The following is a 15,057-nucleotide window of genomic DNA, read 5'->3' as shown; positions in this document are numbered from 1 at the left end:
AAGCATGACTTGTCCCCTTAGCTAAGCAGAGTCTGCCCTGGTTGCATTTGAATGGGAGACTAGAAGTGTGAGCCCTGTCAGAGATTCCCCTCAGGGGATGAAGCCGCTCTGGGAAGAGTAGAAGGTTCCAAGTTCCCTCCCTGGCAGCATCTCCAAGACAGGGCTGAGAGAGATTCCTGCCTGCAACCTTGGAGAAGCTGCTGCCAGTCCGTGAAGACAATACTGAGCTAGATAGACCAATGGTCTGACTCAGTATATGGAAGTTTCCTATCTTTCTACGTTCCAAAATGGCAAAGGAATTACCAGAACGTTGCTTTGGGCGTTTTTCTTATGGACCAACCTGGCTACCTACAATTTGTATGGGCTTGGAGAATTCTGCATTTAGAAACCCCATGGAGGGATTTTGAAACCAGAGGAAAATGTCTTCTACCACCTGAAGATGGGACTTTTGAGAGTGATTGCTGAGCAGGGTGGGTGTAGGGGGTGGGTGGGCCAGAAGACTCCCAAGACTCCCAACTTTAAAATTCTATGATTCTATCAATAGGTGCAATTTAACTCTTGGGTACAGTGAAGACAATGCATGTTTATGAACATCTAGGCAGCAGGAAGTTCAGAGCCTACCTTTTCACAGTGCCAAGATATATTTTGGACTGTTCCTAACACACTGGAGAACACTTATGTTCTCCGACTACAGTTTCAACCCAAAGAACAATCCGTATTAAATCCACACTGATGACAGACTGTTGAAGAGCAAATAAATGCAGCCTCACACCAGGTGGTGAAGAACCTTCAACTGAATGTAAGAGTGGAAGGAACAGGACTCCTGGCGTGATCCATGCTACAAGAACCATATTGTCGGAAGTATGCATCTATCATTAGGAACTACCATATTGTTGTAAATGATCATTGTGGCCTGGTTCACACAACTGTTCAAATCTAGGTTTGATGTGGGTTATTGACATCCGTGTGATTGTGTGAACCAAAGGAGATTTACACACACACACACACACACACACACACACACACACAACACACACACACACACACACACACACACACACACACACACACACACACACCAGGCCTTAGCTCTAAGACAGCCATACATCTGACATTCTGCCACAACAAACATCTTTAAGACAACACAAGGTTCTGTTTTGGGTTGTCCTGCGACAGACTGTCACCCCTCTGGAATTTGATTTTCCACCTCATCCATCACCACCGGGAATGAAAAACTGGCAGAGATTGTGCTGAGTTTTCATTCCAATGAACAGTTACCAGGCAATACCTGGCAGCCAGGTTTTCAGGCTGCCATTTTATTCTGTCTCTCCTACTAACTAGTGGCAAAGCTGCATGGAATAAATTCCTTTGGGCACCCATTTAAGAACATAAGACCAGCCCTGCTGGATCAGGCCCAAGGAAGCCCATCTAGTCCAGGATCCTATTTCACACAGTGGCCCACCAGATGCCTCTGGGGAGCTCACAGGCAAGAGGTATGTGCCTGCCCTCTCTCCTGCTGCTGTTGCTCCCCTGCAACTGGTATTGTGCCTCTGAGGCTGGAAGTGGCCTATAGCCACCAGACTAGTAGCCATTGATAGACATGTCCTCCATGAATTTGTCTAATTTGACATTCACATGAATAACAGATGTTCATTATGATCCTTGCTTCACAAAAGCAACCCCTGCTAACTTGGCAAAATGGCACCTTTTAACATGGTGATTCTCTTTTTTTTTAGCAGGGGGAGAGTAACTGGCCCTCTCCACCCCCAGCACAGGACCTCCAGTGACGGTTGCTAGTGTCTATCTTAGGTTTCTTTTTAGATGGTGAGCCCTTTGGGGACAGGGAGCCATCTCACTTATTTATTATTTCTCTGTGTAAACCGCCCTGAGCCATTTTCGGAAGGGCGGTCTAGAAATCAAATACATAAATAAATAATAATAAAAGAATGGCCAATGGATTCATAATGACTGGATATCTAAATATGTGTGGTAGGGGATGAACTACCAGGCTGCAGTTCAGCTGCAGAGCTTGTTAAATGAAATGGCAGGAAAGACCAAAGAACAGGCCAGGTGTTTGATCGCGCATCCCAGCTTCTTTAACTGTTTGGTAACCAAAGAGGCACTAAAACATGTCGGCTGCTTAAAGTCCCTGGAATGTACAAACAACCCTTTTGCCTGACTGGGGAGAGTTGGGTATCGAAGCACAAAGGAGTTAGCAGAGGGTCTCTGTGTGCATTTAAGAACGTAAGAAAGGCCCTGCAGGATCAGGCCAAGGCCCATCCAATCCAGCATCCTGCCTAACGCAGCGGCCAACCGAGGGCTCTCAGGAAGCCTACAAGCAGGGGAAAGAGGACAACTGCCCCCCCCCCGGTGCTTCTTATAGGGGTGTGCAAACTGGTTCGAATTCGAACTGGTTCGCACTTGAACTGGGCCGGTTCGGATACTCAACCTCGAACCGGGTCTGGTTCAGTCCAAGGTTGAACCGAACCTCTTGGGCCAGTTTTGGCTTGGCTTGAGGGTAGTGGGAGGCGTTAAATTTGGTTTAAAAATGACTTACGCTGTGGTGGCCTTGGGGGTGTTGCAGCGGCCGTGGGGGTATCTCCGGTGGTTCTCTCTCCCCTTGTCGCCCCCCCCCCAATCTCCCTGGGCCAGTTTGGCCCATTTGGGGGGCATTTTGGACCTCTACTGTTGCACAGCAGCCATATCTTTTTTGGCCACCAAACACGCGGAGGCTGTTGACACGAGCAGCCCTACTGGGCTTCGCACAGCCCTATCTGGGCAGGGCCGTTTGTGTGGAGCAACGGGCTTGGGCCTGATCGCCCGAGTTCTGTACTCAGGCTATGACCAAGGGAGAAAGGTGCACGCATGCCCTTCCACCCTGGTAACCAGTCGTGAGTCTGCTTGGGCTCCCCGCAGCCTGAGCAGCCACAGAGCCAGGCTCCTAGAGTGTCTGGCTTTGGGGGAATCCCCTAATGCAACGTGCTCTTTGTACGGTGCATGGAGAGATTTCCGGGAAGCCGGGCTGCGTTCTGGCCTCCAGATGGCCTTGCTGTGGGGAGCAACATGACTCATCGGAACATAGGAAGCTGCCATATACTGAGTCAGACCATAGGTCCATCTAGCTCGGTATTGTCTTCACAGACTGGCAGCGGCTTCTCCAAGGTTGCAGGCAGGAATCTCTCTCAGCCCTGTCTTGGGGATGCTGCCAGGGAGGGAACTTGGAACCTTCTGCTCTTCCCAGAGCAGCTCCATCCCTGAGGGGAATATCTTGCAGCGCTCACACATCAAGTCTCCCATTCATATGCAGCCAGGGCAGACCCTGCTTAGCTATGGGGACAAGTCATGCTTGCTTCCACAAGACCAGCTCTCCTTCCCAGTTAGCAAACTTCTGATGACAACCGTGTGAACTGCTATAGGATCTCGAGGGCACACACACACCCTGCCAAACTCGGCAGTTCCACTAACAGATGAACACACACACACATCTTGACAGCATTTATATTTATATTTAATTCCGGGTTGAACCAGCCCCTGTGCCCAAATCTGAAGATGTGGCTGACTACGTGTGCTTTGCTACCCTCTAGTGGCCAACACAGGAAGTCTCCTCTGGCTAAGCTGATGGAAATCTCTTCAAAGCTGAGCTCACACATGGGGTCGGCTTTTCCACGAATATACATAACCGTCCCTGGGGTGGCTTTCATTGTACGTCTCTTAGGACTATCGTGTAGCAGAGAATTCTGGTTTTTCCATTTGTGGCAGGAGACTCTTAGCCAGGTAGAGCAGATCTGCAAGTCAGTGGAACAGCAGAATCCCATCACAAATATAGGAAGCAGCAGCAAAACGTTGCTAAATTCTGTGTAGCTGCACGTAAGAAGCACCAAGAATTTATTCAAGCTATTTATAAGTGAGATTTTAGTTTTCAACCTATAAGTAACATAGGAGGTTACATAGGAAGTTGCCATATACCGAGTCAGACCCTTGGTCCATCTAGCTCAGTATTGTCTTCCCAGACTGGCAGCAGCTTCTCCAGGGTTGCAGGCAGGAGTCTCTCCAAGCCCTATCTGGAGATGCTGCCAGGGAGGGAACTTGGGACCGTCTGCATGCAGATGCTCTTCCCAGAGCAGCCCCATCCCCTAAGGAGAATATCCTGGTGGCGCTAACCCTAACCCTGGTGGCACAGTGGTAAAACTGCCGCCCTGTAATCAGAAGGTTACAAGTTCGATCCTGACCAGGGGCTCAAGGTTGACTCAGCCTTCCATCCTTCCGAGGTTGGTAAAATGAGTACCCAGAATGTTGGGGGGCAATATGCTAAAATCATTGTAAACCGCTTAGAGAGCTCTGGCTATAGAGCGGTATATAAATGTAAGTGCTATTGCTATTGCTATTGCTATTAAGTGCTCCTACATGTAGTCTCCCATTCAAATGCAAGCCAGGGTGGGCCCTGCGTAGCAAAGAGGACAGTTCATGCTTGCTGCCACAAGACCAGCTCTCCTTATTGGTCCACGACCACAATAAACTTTGATTGATTGATTGATGTAGAAGAAGAGGCCCATTCTGGAAGGATATCACTGAAGAAAGTCAAAGCATCACAAAATGTACAACTGGCCCAATACATTTAATTTAATTTAATTTAATTTATTTATTTGAATGATTGATTGATTGATTTCTATACCACCCTTCCAAGAATGGCTCAGGGTGTTTCAATACATTGTAGTGTCAGAGGAAAAGATGCCGTTAGGAACATAGGAAGCTGCCGTCTACTGAATCAGGCCATTGATCTCTCTCGTTCCATATGGTCTGCTCTGACACAGCAGCTCTCCCAGCCTTACCTGGAGATGCTTCCAAGAAGTGAACCTGGGACCTTCTGCATGCAAAGCAGATGCTTTCCCACGGAAGTATCTTACAGCAGACAGTGTTCACTCATGTAGTCTCCCATCCAAATGCAAACCAGGGCAAACCCTGCTTAGCAATGGAGGCCATTCATGCTTGCTTCTACAAGACCAGTTTTGCTAGCAGTGAAATAAAATTAGGCACATGTTAAGCAAAAAATGGTACGGCCATGATCATTTATTGGCTAAAGCTGAACTTAGATTTCTACAACAGGATGGTTGTAAATTCGTTGTTTAAAGATTGCCTTGGCCCTCTCAAAACCCAGGGATAGCAAAAGATTCGATGAAAAGCCACACAGAGAGTATATGCTGATGGCAATCTTCACCCACTTTGAGCAGTTTTGAGAGGACCAAGGAAATCTTTGAACAATGGATTTTGGACACGGAAATCCAAAGTGATTTAAGTAAGGTGCCTAGATCCTACAGGGCTCTTAAGCAGATTCCCAGCTTTCAGACGGAATCATATTTGGGTACATTGATTGTGCACAGAGATCGGTGGGCCTTCTCTTTCAACACTCTCCCATCGGCCCTATTAGAAGGCAGATACAAAAATATCCCTGTTCAGCAACATTTTTGCCCATGTGGATCAGGACAGCTTGTGCCATAAACTAATTTCACCCACGATAAAGGATCTTCTTGGTTGATCTGACAAATTTTACATTTGGTTTCTTTTAGCAGATAAAGATAATAATATTTCTTTAGAGATGCACATTTTGGGCAGTATAGAAATGAAATAAAATGAAAATAAATAAATAAATAATGCAGTCAAGTTCTGTATTTTAACCTCTATTTCCTGCCAGGTAATTGTAGCAGCATTTTGGGAAAAGTTATTATTTATTTATTTGTTTGTTTGTTTGTTTGTTTGTTTGATTGATTTCTATACCGCCCTTCCAAAAATGGCTCAGGGGGGTTTACACAGAGAAATAATAAATAAATAAGATGGATCCCTGTCCCCAAAGGGCTCACAATCTAAAAAGAAACATAAGAGAAACACCAGCAACAGTCACTGGAGGTCCTGTGCTGGGCGTGGATAGGGCCAGTTACTCTCCCCCTGCTAAATTTTATTTTTATTTATTATTAAATTTTTATACCGCCCTTCCAAAAGGCTCAGGGCAATTTACATTAAAACAACATCATTAAAATCAATTAACAATTAAAACAAAAATTATAAAACAGCATAAAACAACAATTAAATAGCCAGAACAATTAAAAAACAAGTTTTAAAAAGCTGAGAAAGCTTGCTTGAAGAGATGTGTTTTCAGAAGTTTTAAAAATATTGCCAGAAATGGGGAGGCTCGTATCTTAGTAGGGATGGCATTCCACAATCTCGGGGCAGCAACTGAGAAGGCCCGTCTCTGTGCAGCCAGAGTTGGCGGCAACTGGAGACGGACCTCCTCAAGTGACTTCAATGGGCGGTGGGGCTCATAGCGAAGAAGGTGCTCTCTGAAATACCCAGGGCCATAATTGCATAAAGTGTGGAGAGGAGAGCTGGTCTTGGGGGAGCAAGCATGACTTGTCCCCATAGCTAAGCAGGGTCTGCCCTGGTTGCATCTGAATGGGAGACTTGATGTGTGAGCACTGGAAGATCTTCCCCTCAGGGGATGGAGCCACTCTGGGAAGAGCAGAAGGTTTCAAGTCCCCTCCCTGGCAGCTTCTCCAAAATAGGGCTGAGAGAGACTCCTGCCTGCAACCTTGTAGAAGCCGCTGCCAGTCTGTGAAGACAATACTGAGCTAGATAGACCAATGGTCTGACTCAGTATATGGCAGTTTCCCATGTTCCTATGACCATTGCTTACTGCTTATCTACTGGTCTGGAAGTTTGCCTGTGGCAGTTTTAGCCATACGGACAGCCCATTGTCTGTAAGTGATAAGGTAAAGGTAAAGTGTGCCATCAAGTCAATTCCGACTCCTGGCACCCACAGAGCCCCTGTGGTTGTCTTTGGTAGAATACAGGAGGGGTTGACCATTGCCTCCTCCCGCACAGTGTGAGATGATGCCTTTCAGCATCTTCCTAGATTGCTGCTGCCCAATATAGTACCAGCGGGGATTTGAACCGGCAACCTTCTGCTAGCCCCGCTGTAAAGTGAGTGTGACCACACTCTCGTGGCCTCTTGAAATCTTGGAGGGCAGTGCTTATGTTCAGTTCGCCTCACAGGGGAGATCCAAAGTGGTGATGGTTTCCCTATCTGTTTTCACCCTGAGCGAAGATTTCACCCTGGTTCCTTTCAACATTCTAAGGGAATGACTCACTAATGCATCAGATTTCCTGAGGAACAGAGAACCAGAACTTGGTTATCCAAAATCCAGTGCAGAGTTTGAAATAACTCGGCTTTTTCAGGCATTTGAAACAAGCAGGAATTGTTTGAGCAACCAACTGTTCCCATCAATCACCGCAAAATTGTCTAGGTTGCACTAAACAGATTTTTAAAATAAAGAATCCAGCAATTGAAGGTGGATTTTTTTGATGTGTGCCATCTGCCATACAAATCTGACCACCCCACATCCATATTGAACATATTTGTTAAAGGAGCTGAAATACATAGAGGTGTTCTATCCAGGTTTGGGAGCTGTGTGTGCTCCCAATTTTTGGTTGTGTGGAAGCAAGGGAGGAGGAAAAGCTAGGTTTAATGCGGATTCTGTGAACCCACGCCAAGGTGGTGTGTGACCCAAGATGCATCCGAGATTCTCTCCATGGCATGGGTTCACATAATTACGTGAATGTGGGTAACCCACATTAAACCAAGATTCAAACTATTGAGGTCATTCACACAATCAAAAACTGTTCTACTCACATTAGGGAGCTGTGTATGCTTCCAATTTTTGGTTGTGTGGAAGTAAGGTAAGAGGAAAAACCTGGGTAGAAGTGATTGTGTGGAAGAAAGGTAGGAAGAAAACCTGGGTAGCTCTTCCTCCTATCTTGCTTCCACACAATCATCTCTACCCAGGTTTTCCTCTGACCTTGCTTCCACACAACTGAAAATTGAGAGCACACACAGTTCCCAAACCTGGTTAGAACACAGTTTTTGACTGTGTGCCAGGACCTCATTGTGTGAACCAGACTGCTGACTATCTTCCATAGTTTGCAGCCATAACGACTGAGATCAGAGTGACAAGAAGGAAGTTATTTGTTCCTTGAATGTTTCAGGCACAGAACCGATTGTCTTTTGAAGAGCTATTCAAACTGGAATGATGTCTTATTAATCTTCCACAACACAGTTAGGCAAGCATCCTACATGCAACAGTCAAACACCGTCAAACACAAGCCTTGCTTTTTCCCTCCCACAGTGAACTAAAGTTGCCCACTAATGTGCTGATGAACTGTTTATAAGATCAGCCGGCAGGCCTGATTTCGGATCTGGGCTCCTGGGTTTGGCTGCCATTTTTAAATGGATGCCTTTGATGATATCCCACTTTGCTAAGGCTGGATGGATATTAATGTCTTACAGTTTTGTTGGTCGCTGAGCGTTTTGCAAAGGAGCTGTTCTGTTTTGTGTGCTTGTCTGGCATTAGCCGCTCAGAAGCTCACTTTAGCAGAATGATGGTGATCCCAGAGAGATGCATTTAGCATCAAGTCACTCCTCTGACATCAGCGCTGAAATAGACAGATCGGCTTTGAAGCACCAGATACAGGAGGCATCTGCAGAGTATTTCAGCCAATTTTTGCAACTGTAGCTTTTGTATTAGCTAAGCAGGGTCTACCCTGGTTGCATACGAATGGGAGATGATGTGTGAGCACTGTAAGATATTCTCCTCAGGGGATGGAGCCGCTCTGGGAAGAGCAGAAGGTTCCAAGTTCCCTCCCTGGCTTCTCCAAGATAGGGCTGAGAGAGATTCCTGCCTGCAACCTTGGAGAAGCTGCTGCCAGTCTGTGAAGATAATACTGAGCTAGATGGACCTATGGTCTGATTCAGAATATGGCAGCTTCCTATGTTCCTACATATTTCTTTTAAACCCCTCCATGATTATGGGATCATTTGTTGGCACTGGGATGCTCCTAAACCCATGGAGTGAGGACACGTTTACACTACAACCACTGACACAGCTGTGCCACAGGGCTTGATAGGATGGAGCTGGATCAGAGGATTTTCAGAACCTTCACAAAACTACAGTTCCCAGGGTTCTGTAAGAGGAACTCATAAAACTTCTATTCCCAGGGTTCCCTGGGTAAGGGGGGAACTCACAAAACTACTATTCCCAGGGTTAGGGGGGAACTCACAGAACTACTATTCCCAGGGTTCTGCAAGGGGGAACCCACAGTTCTGCTTTACTGGTGTTTCAGTATTTTAGCATATCTTGAATCAAACACCCAACACCCTCTGTGCTTTTAAATCAGTCCAGCAATGGCTATAATTTTATTATTACTGACATTTCAAGCCCATTCTTTCTCCCAGGAACTCAGGACAGCCTACACAACCTCCTCATTTTAACATCACAACAATCCTGGGAGGCGGGCTAGGCTGAGGAAGACGAGGCCACGGTCACCCAGTGTGCGTCATAACTGAATGAGGATTTGAACTCAGATCTCCACAGTCCTAGTCCAACACTCTAACCACTATACCATGTGGGCAAAGTAAACAAATGGCCATTATGGCAGGGGATGATGGGAGTTGTAGTCCAACAGCATCTGGGGAGCTAAGGTTGGGAAGCACTGTCTTTGATAGATAAGAAAGTAAGCAAGCAAGCAAGCAAGCAAGTAAATAAATAAATAAATAAATAAAGTATTTATCCTGTCTTTGGTGAGATACAAACTCAGCCATTTAAAAAATTTGAAAGAAACTCTAATCCCTTCCCTACCCAAAGCCCCTGGGAGAAAGATAAAACGAGTAACTTACTAACAGCACATGACATGTACTGTAAATGTACCCAGAAGCCTTTTTTTAAAAAAAAGAAAAAAAAGAAGAAGAGGTCAATTCAGGAGAAGGCAAATTAAAATGGAGACCTAGAAGGGAGAAAGTGCCTTCTGTATCTCTGCCACCATTTCTCCATTTCAAACCACTCCTTCCCCAAAGCCACTTCACCCTTTACCAGGTTCGAAATGTATATTCACTTTCTGAAGCCTTTGGGTAGCAAAGTGGAGGAAAGAAGCTGCAGGGAAAGGATCAACCCCAAATTTCTTCTCTCGCCACTTTGATTTCCTCTCTCTTCTAAAGTGGCTTCTCCTGCCTCCTAACAAAAGTGTTGGGTCCTGTTTATGCAGATGCCGTTAACCCCAGTTTAAAAAGATCCTGTGATCACAGATGTTTTTTGAATCTGGGCTAAGGACTCTTTGAAGAGTTCGCTTTCAAGGGCCTAGCGGGATCTGTTATTTTTATTTTATTTTATTTATTCATTCATTCGATTTATATACCGCCCTTCCAAACATGGCTCAGGGGAAGAAAGGATCCTGGGGTCAGCCAGGCATTTCACTGGAAGCAGAATCTAACATTAGAATCACAGCTTTTTATGAGCCCTAGGCAGACAGTGTGTGGTACCTGCATTTAGATGTCTTGTATATTTTTGTGTGTGAATGACTGTGCATCTGAAAAGTGACATTACAGATACAGGTGCCCGTAATGCAGGATACATGCACGGTTGGACCTGTGCTCAACATAACATGTGAATAACTCTGCCTGTGTACAGATCTCCTGCTAAGTGGGCAAAGAGGCACCTTTTTAATGTGGTGATTCTCTTTATTTAGCAGGGGGAGAGCAACTGGCCCTATCCGTCCCCAGCACAGCATCCTTCCAGTGACTGTTGCTGGTGCCTATCTTATGTTTCCTTTTAGATTGTGAGCCCTTTGGGGACAGGGAGCCATCTTATTTATTTGTTATTTCTCCATGTAAACCACTTTGCAACCTTTTGTTGAAAAGCGGGATGTAAATATTTTTTGTTGTTGTATACAGATCTGTACCTGTATACTAAACTCAGATTATATGAACCCTATTCACATATTATGACACTCGTATGCATGTACAGTGCACACAGATGGAGAGCGATACACAGGTACACTTATTCACATGTTATGTTGAACGCAGCTATGGCAGTTTACTTCTTATAAGTGCCCTGAATTCCGGGGGACGGACCTGTGCCCACGTTCACTTCTGAAACAAACAGATACAGGCATTCACACAAAAACACATGCGAGTGTATAGGCATCTGTACACTTTCCCAACATATTGTTTGAACAGGGCTAATATGTGAATGGGGTTCATGATTTTGCTAAACACATACAGTAGAGAAAAAGTGGGCAGAACTCTCCTAGTTTCTCTCCTATAAGGGCCTGCTCACACATTCACACTTTTAAAGGTGTACATCCAGGACATCTTAGGGAAACATAATGTCTGAATATGACCACTGGTGCATCCTTGCAAATGCATCTCAAAGAGGCACACACAACAGGAGTCAGGATTAGCCACTATCCACAACCTCGGTTTGCTTCTGAGTAATGTGTGAAAGGGCCGTATTACCCCAAGATGTCTTTTTCTGGGTTTCTGAATTCACATGCTGCTGTGAAGAAGCATCAAAACACTGTAGTATATGCACCAGCTGGGGGAACAAATGCTTATCGTGGTTTTTGACAAGGTCTGCAACCCTAAAGATTAAAAAAAAGAGGTGATCGCATTGCAAGCAGTGTTCCCTCTAAGGCGTGTGCATATGCGGGCACTCGTACGGTTTTTGATGTCTGCTCAGTTAATTTTAGAGCCTGCTCAAGTTGAATCAGGAGGGCCTCACTCTGAATGGACGTGCATGGACACGGCCTTGATATCTGCCGCCCCAAACAAAACTCATTCTGCACACAGATGATTAGGGATGGGCCCGGACCGGTCCGGAGGCCATTCTAAAGGCCTCCGGACTGGTCCGGACCGGTCTGGACCTGGCCGGTTCAGGTGGGGGGGGGGTTCCTTTAAGGGCGGGGGAGGGTTTGCTTACCCCTCCCACCACTTTCCCCCCTCCAGCGCGCGCATTCTATGTAGTAATTGGGGCGGCAGGATACCTCCCTGCCGCCCCTTCTCCCACTTGAGTGCAAAAGGCTGCACGGAGCCTTTTGCGCACACGCACATTGGGCGCGAGTTTCACGTCTCCCCGACGTGCATGCGTGTGGCCACCCTTCCCCCGCCCTTAAAGGAAAACCCACCCCGCCACAGTGCCAGACCGCAGCTCTGCAGTTCCGTGCACACCCCTACGGATGATTCCAAGACTTTCAGCTTTCAGGGGGTTCTTGCGCTTTTCTTGTCTTGACCATCAAGCCTGCCGTGGCCAAATTTGCAACGGTGTTTTAAAAGCTTTCACCAGTTCAAAAAGCACAAAAATTAAAATACAATTTTTTCAGTGTTGTCAGAGGAATGACAACAATCAGAAGGAATGTTCCACAAAGATCACACCACGGAGAAAGTACAACGATTTGTTCATTGTTACCCTACCCTACCTTTACAAGTAAAGTGTGCCGTCAAGTCGATTTCGACTCGTGGCACCCACAGCACCCTGTGGTTGTCTTAGGTAGAATACGGGGGGGGGGGAGATTGACCATTGCCTCCTCCTGTACAGTATGAGATGATGCCTTTCAGCATCTTCCTATATTGCTGCTGCCTGATATAGGTGTTTCCCATTTACCCTAACCAAAAACGACTGCAATTTTACCCTAATGGTTAGGGGAAAGGGATAAAGAAGGAGTAGAAGTGATTGTGTGGAAGCAAGGTAGGAGGAAAAGCTATCTAGGTTTTCCTTCCTACCTTGCAACTGAAAATTGGGGGCGCGCACAGCTCACAAACCCAGGATGACCAGCAGCAGGGTGTGTGGACTGGATTGTGACAGCAATGGATGCACCACTGAGAGACCTAAAAGGCCACGTTGAAGACAGATCATCCTGGAGGGAATCTATCTATGTGGTCGCTCAGAGTCGACACTGACTTGGGAGGGCAAGACGTTGCCAGAAATCACGATGAGCATTCATCCCGCTGAGATGGGAGTGTGTGGGCCTGGCTCATGGTCTATATAAATTTGGAAGGCCAAGTATCTTTCTTGGGGCAAAAGAGCATGGAAGGCCAGAAAGAACCCGCCTTTCTCCCCTGACTGGGTTGCTCAACCACCATCAACAGGAACCCCAGAGAGGGAAGCAAGACCCAAATCTCTATGAGCCAGGAGAAGCCAATCCTAACAAGCCAGGGAGGTATCCAAGGAGACAGGCCGGGCAGCTCCTCTCTCTCCCGCCCTGCCCGAGAGCCACGCTGCCTGCCAGCTGGCTGTTCATCAGGTAGAGCTGTGTGGTGAACTGCACAGCTCTACCAGGCAAATCGCCAGCCTGCAGACAGCACCAGAAGGTGAGGCGAAATCCGAGCGGCCTCCTTTGGTGCCCCCTCCCCGGTTTGTTAGAGTGAGCCACTACTGCTATGAGCATGGGGGGCGGGGCGAGCGGGCGCTGAGATGGTACCCAGGGCCAAACATGTGTGGGCCTTTAGGAGGCCAAGTACTGTATTTACCCGAATAGTAGAGGACTCTGGATGTAAGATGAGCCCCTGAAAATAAAGCAGTGAAATACAGAGGAATCTGGATTTAAGACAAAGGACCCAATTTCTAACATCAAAGAACCTGGACAATACCTAGTCTTGGATTCAGGTAAATACGATCTCTCTCTCAGGGCAAAAGAGGGTGGGGTGCAGAATCTGCCTCTCTCCCCAAACACTGGGTGGCTTAAGCATCCAGGACAGGGACTCCAGAGAGGTCCGGAGAGAAGGCACTCTGAGCATCCGCCCCCTGAGAGGCAACCTATGACCAAAATGGGTGGGCAAAGGTGCACCTAAGTCCTTTGGAGGAGGAGCCCCCCCGCCCCGCTAAGTGAAGCATCCTTTTTAAAAAAAACACACGTAGGTTCTGGAGGACACACACCACACACCCCAGGACAGACTAAAGAGGATTCGCCGGCCGCCAGGGGGTCCTGGACTTTGGCCCCGAAGTCCGGGGCTAAGAGCCCCTCCGGGCAGGGGTCCCACCCGGCTCATGGCCTCGTGGAGAGGAGGTTTGGGGTCCTCCAAGAGGGAGCCTGGGGCGGGGGCACCTTCTTCTTGCGATGCATCCGAGGAAGGCAAGAGCAGTGGCCTGCGCTCCCTGCAGCCGGGCGGGGGGGGCTCTGAATCGGAGCCCAGCAGCGCGGCATGCTCCCCGCCAGGCCGGCTGGAGGCCGACCGGCCTGCTCTGGGGAAAGACCCCCCCAGGCGTGGAGATGGGGGGGGGCGAGAGAGCGCCTGCCAGGCCCGCTGGAAGCCCGGGACGCCAAGGCGGGGAGCCACCGTCCTCTCCAGGGAGGCGGCAGGGCAGGGCAGGGGGCCCCGGCGAGGCGGAGCAGCGGGCGCGCCGCGTCCTGCTTACCGTGCTGGGGCTGGCAGGCTGCAATCCGGCTCGGGGGGCCCTCGCCGCTGCTGCCGCTGCCGCCCGAGCCCAGGCTCGGCGGGTTGGCCGCTCGGCAGGCGAGGTGGTCCTTGCGGGGCTCGGCGCAGGAGAAGGGCGAGGCGAAGAGGAAGGAGCAGAGGGCGCAGGGCAGGTAGGCGCACTTCTGGAGCATGCTGCCGCCGCCGCCGCCGCTTGCATCCGCAGCAGCAGCGGCAGCCCAGGGGGAGGGGAGGGGAGCCGGGAGCCCCCCCTCCCCGCCAGAGCTCCGGCTCTCAATGGCTGGCTGCAACCCGAGCAGGAGTGGCGGCGGCGGCGGCGGCAGCGCGCAAGGCGATGCGCGGAGGCTGGAAGGCGGGGCGGGGGCCGTGCCATGGAGCGCGCTGGGCAGGCGGGGTGCCGGGGCGGAGTAGCCAGAGGAGGTGGGGGGGCGTATAGTGGCCCCCGGAGTGAGGGAGAGGATGAAGGAAATAGAGGCGGGTGGAGCCGGGGGGCCCTTCCGAACTGGGGGCCCAGGTTCTTTGCACCCATCTGCGCAATTATGGCGACACCCCTGCGGGGGTGGCCCCTGATCGCCGGCCGGCGCCGCTTGTCCCCGCGGCCGGGAGAGAGAGGAGGCGCCCACAGAGGCCGCGGGCTGCGTGCCTCCTTCTCGTTCTCCCCCCCCCGCCGAGGCATCTCAGCGCAGCAGCCGCGTCCTGGTGCCCAGAAGGCGAAAGCGCTCCAGCTGCTGAGCGGCAGTCGGAGAGCAGCTGCACCGGGCGAACCCCAGCCTTCTCCCACAAGAACATCGGCAGCTGCTTTCTAC

The 15,057-nt window shown here is 49.0% G+C and overlaps 1 protein-coding gene across 1 annotated transcript in view; it reads right to left on the bottom strand.

Moving 5' to 3' along the window:
• AMMECR1 (AMMECR nuclear protein 1) overlaps nucleotides 1-14,516 on the bottom strand; it is a 120,271-nt gene extending 105,755 nt beyond the window's left edge. Inside the window, exon 1 of the mRNA XM_053273477.1 lies at nucleotides 14,232-14,516. Within this exon, the coding sequence (XP_053129452.1) occupies nucleotides 14,232-14,424 (193 nt within the window). The 5' untranslated portion in view covers nucleotides 14,425-14,516. The remainder of the gene's footprint in view (nucleotides 1-14,231) is intronic.
• Nucleotides 14,517-15,057: the final 541 nt, after the last annotated feature.

This window comes from Hemicordylus capensis, chromosome 11 (genome assembly GCF_027244095.1).
Source record: "Hemicordylus capensis ecotype Gifberg chromosome 11, rHemCap1.1.pri, whole genome shotgun sequence".
Lineage (NCBI taxonomy): Eukaryota > Metazoa > Chordata > Lepidosauria > Squamata > Cordylidae > Hemicordylus > Hemicordylus capensis.
Note: the sequence above shows the minus strand (reverse complement) of the source record. Positions and strands in the feature narration are given on the sequence as shown.